At 38.7% G+C, this 4,260-nt stretch overlaps 1 protein-coding gene across 1 annotated transcript in view; it reads left to right on the top strand.

Moving 5' to 3' along the window:
• The window catches only part of LGR5 (leucine-rich repeat containing G protein-coupled receptor 5), a 52,146-nt gene extending 51,611 nt beyond the window's left edge, over positions 1-535 (top strand). Inside the window, exon 18 of the mRNA XM_009997717.1 lies at positions 1-535. Coding sequence (XP_009996019.1) covers positions 1-535 — 535 coding nt within the window.
• Positions 536-4,260: the final 3,725 nt, after the last annotated feature.

The following is a 4,260-nucleotide window of genomic DNA, read 5'->3' as shown; positions in this document are numbered from 1 at the left end:
GCTGAACTCCATTTCTTTCCTATTAATGACTATTGCATACACAAAGCTCTACTGTAGTTTAGAAAAGGGAGAATTAGACAACATTTGGGATTGCTCTATGGTCAAACATATAGCATTGCTGCTTTTTACTAATTGCATTCTTTATTGCCCTGTGGCCTTCTTATCTTTTTCCTCCTTGCTAAACCTCACTTTTATCAGCCCAGAAGTGATTAAGTCAATACTGCTGGTGATTGTCCCACTGCCTGCATGTCTAAACCCACTCCTTTATATACTTTTCAATCCACACTTTAAGGAGGACTTGGGAAGTCTGCGAAAACAAACTTTGCTATGGAGGAGATCAAAACATGCTAGTCTGATCTCTGTAAATTCAGAAGACTTAGAAAAACAATCTTGTGACTCAACACAAGCATTGGTGACCTTCACAAGTGCCAGCATATCATACGACATGCCTGCCAGCAATTCACTAATGCCATCATCTTATCAAATGACAGAAAGCTGCAATCTTTCGTCAGTCGCGTTTGTTCCATGTCACTAGTTTCAGTGGCAGTACAGAAAATACCTATGTTTACAATTTTTTTTAATCCTGAAAGTAAGTATGGGTGTGTGTATACAAGCACGAGAGTGCCTCTGATTTATTGTTACACACATCAGAAAACAGGCAGTGGCAAAAGTTGCAGCAGGCTGAAAATCCTATACTTGAGCCTTCTCAGCCTGCTTCTGGAATGCTGGGACAAAGAGACAAACTGAAAGCTGGTGCAGTTTGTGCAGTTGTATCAGCTGCTCTCTTTTAAAGTAGCACTACTCAAAAAAGGCATCAGTTGTTCAAGAGCAAAAATACCACATTAAATTGGTAAGCCTTTTTTAAAAAGCATCACTTGGTACAGTTTGTTTTCAGGGGTTGGGTTTTTTTTTTCCCCCAATTATTGTAATTCAGTTTCAATTATAGTTTTTCAGTGCCGTGATCATTTTTATGAGAGTCTGTGTGTGGCCCTCTTTCAGCAGAGTATCTAAGTGGAAGAGTAGTCCTGTTGAAGTTCTAGACTTTGATGAAGTTCCATGTTTGATAAAGCTGATTTAATAGTTTAACTAGCATTGGGTTTGGTTTTTAGAAGTCATTTGACTTGCCAAAGCATTTTTAATTGTCAGCTAAATTTGCAAAATTAATGCGGTATGAAAGAAATTAATCAAGATCCCATTAAGCACCTGAAATGCAATTGTAAATGGCAAGCCATTGTCACATGGATATTTTTCTAGTGAGATTCTGCACAGTTTGGTCCTGAATTCCTACCATGCCAGTAGAATCACTCCCATAATTATTGCTGATAAAATTGGCAGATGACTCATAGAATTTGAGGGTGGAAAATACTACATAGAAAGTCATAAATACAAAACAACAGGTATCCTGAGGACAATTAAAGGACAGCAAAGACACTCATATAGAAACATTCATTGAAGGTCGTTTGTCTAGGAATAGAAACTATACTCCTGCTCGTAGCATGATCTCTGTCCTGTGAAAGCCTCTAGTTCATGGTCACTAATCAGCTAAAGATTTAGAGGCCACTGTGTCCTTTTGGCTAAGGATCGCCAAAGCAGTATCAGGTGGGGGTGAAGAGCTTGTATGATCTGTGTTCTTTGCACTGATACAAGCACTACTGAGATATTTCAAACAGTTTTTGCATTCACATGCTGTAAAGAGCATCATGAAATTGGAAAGGATATTATTATTATGAAGTTAAAGCAGCTTAAGAAAAAAGGAATTTGGTCACAGTTTACAAGTAGCTGTTTCTGGGAAACACGAGTTTGAGAGCAGACCACTCAAAGAGGAAAGGAATCTGAGAAGATCCACTGGAAGTTGACGTTAGGGACATGCAGCATAGAAATAAAAGTGCAAATTGTTTACAGGGAAGGTCATTAGCTAGTGGAACTATGTGTCACCAAAAATGTTTACGTTCAAATTGCATATATTGCCTAAAAAAAAGTATAGGAGCTGCTACTGGAATTCAGGGACTTCTGATGGCTCTGGTTTTGGAACAGGTTAGATTAACAGAGAGTTCCTCTTTGGCTTTAGATCTGCTAATACTTTGCTGAATCAAGGCACACACCAGAAGCATCCCAGTTAGAGAGAAGAGACTTAAGGTCTTTGCCAAGTCTACTGTAAAAATATCTCAGACAACAGAGCCACCTTCACTTCCTTGGAATATCAGTCTTTGACTTTGGCCAAGCCATCAGGAGATATTCCAGTATTATTTTCTCAGAGCTGTCACCTTTTGCTGAGTAAGCTGATCATTTAAGACACGAAAATGCACAAATTTTCCTTTTTTTATGTTAAAAATAGCTCCCTGAGGAGCAACATTTAATGGCCCAGTACTCACTGCTCAGTTAATAGGAATGAGACTAATTTTTTAACATTACCAAGGTCAGGCTAGCCCGGTAATTAAGGTAATCAGCTACAGATGATCTCTGTCGTTCATCTGTTACTCTATATAAAACTTCCTGGGACTCAAAGGACAGATTTTCCCCATGAAGAATTTGTTGCCAACAATGGATATGCCTTGATTTTCTCATCCATTCACACTGGCATATTTTTAGTTTTGCAGTTACAGATGGCATCAGTTGACTTTGGCTGACACGTTCATCCTTCAAGAATAAAAATGAACCAATGCCAAAATTATGTGTGATAAAGTCAGCTAAATACTTATCTTAATCCTTTATCTCTGGTGGCTTTTGAAGCAGTGCAGCATACAGCTGGAGAATGATGCCTGAAACCACTTTGGATTAAGCAGAGGATCAGTCAGCCATTGCACAATACCTATTACCATGTTTACTTAGCTTTAATTTACCCGGGGTCCATCTGTGCTGCACTGCTGAATATCAGTGAAATTCCTTTCAGCTCGCTATATTTAAGAAGTTTGTAAAGTGATTGAGAAGCAAAATAATGTTATAATTCTAAAGACTAGTTAAAGAAAGCTTCTTTTATCAGAACTTTTTTAGCTTGCAGAAAGTCCTAAAAGCTTTGTGTCTTATTTTTATAAGCATGTTTGAAATATTTTGATCAGATATTTTAAACTTGAAATTGTTAAAATTCATTTAATAGATTTTTAAAGTAAAATGTGTAAATATAGAACTGTATTTATTACTACAGTGAAATGCGACCACGGTAAAGGACATGAGATTAAGTCCTGTACAGTTTCATATTGATATTTGCTATATTTTCTGCTCATATATATTACTAAATCCATTATCTGTAAATAATATAATGTAAATGTGTAGTGATTGTAAATAGGTGACATGCTTTCTTTTCTATCAGTGTTCCAAACATATGTAAGTTGTAATAAAATGTGACTACACAGTAAAGAGCATTTAATCAGGACCTAACACCTAACAAAATTGCGTGCCTCCTCAGTTAATCCTTCCCAAGTTACTGTAATACTTACACTAATCTCCCCAGGTGTCCGAAATTCTTGGCAAAGTATAAATGAGTTTATGTGCTCTCATTAGGTGCCCAGGGAACAAAAAAAAATGGAGAAAAGTGTTTCATTTCAGCACAGACTAAGTCTTTTACCAAAACTTCACTCACAGACCCTGATGAAGAGATCCTGCTCCCTCTGCATGGTGTCCATATGTCAGCAACAACCTCTCACAATTGTCACATGTGAGACTGTCACCTCTGATGTGCATCAGGTCAGGCAGTGAATATGCATGAGTTGCCAGCAGCTTCAGACCATATTGGACCACATGAGAGATGAAGTTCTGCTGCACTGGGCTGCTGCTTCTGGTGAGACAGCAAAATGTCCCACATGCTTCCTTATTTTCTCTCTAATCCCTTATGTGGGGACAAGTGGGTTGGCGAACACCAAACAGCTGGCAAAGTTCATCTGATACATGGCAGAGAAGCAGTAGCACTATCATATATAAAATGGACAGGATGCAGAGGCTAAAGGGCAAATGAAAGGTGAGGCCCAAAACATGGGACTTGACAAGAGCCAGGTTGCTTAGGCTGCACTGGAGGGTACAGCTCCTTTGCACTGAAGACAGGCAGCAGCTCAGCAGAGTCATGTCATCATCTAGGCATCAAGGAAAGGCAAGACACTTGTCCTGGTTTGAGGAGATTGAAATCGTAAGAAAACAGGCAGTGAAGATGCTTTCACCCACACTTATTTGCACCAGAGTAAGCAATAGTAGAGCTGGGTCCATAAGGGAGAAGAATGAAATTGCGTTATTTGGGGAGGGAAATACTGCAGCTGAATGTCAAAGGGAAAG

This window comes from Chaetura pelagica, unplaced genomic scaffold (genome assembly GCF_000747805.2).
Source record: "Chaetura pelagica isolate M959 unplaced genomic scaffold, ChaPel_1.0 scaffold314, whole genome shotgun sequence".
Lineage (NCBI taxonomy): Eukaryota > Metazoa > Chordata > Aves > Apodiformes > Apodidae > Chaetura > Chaetura pelagica.
This window is presented reverse-complemented; position numbering and strand designations above follow the sequence as displayed.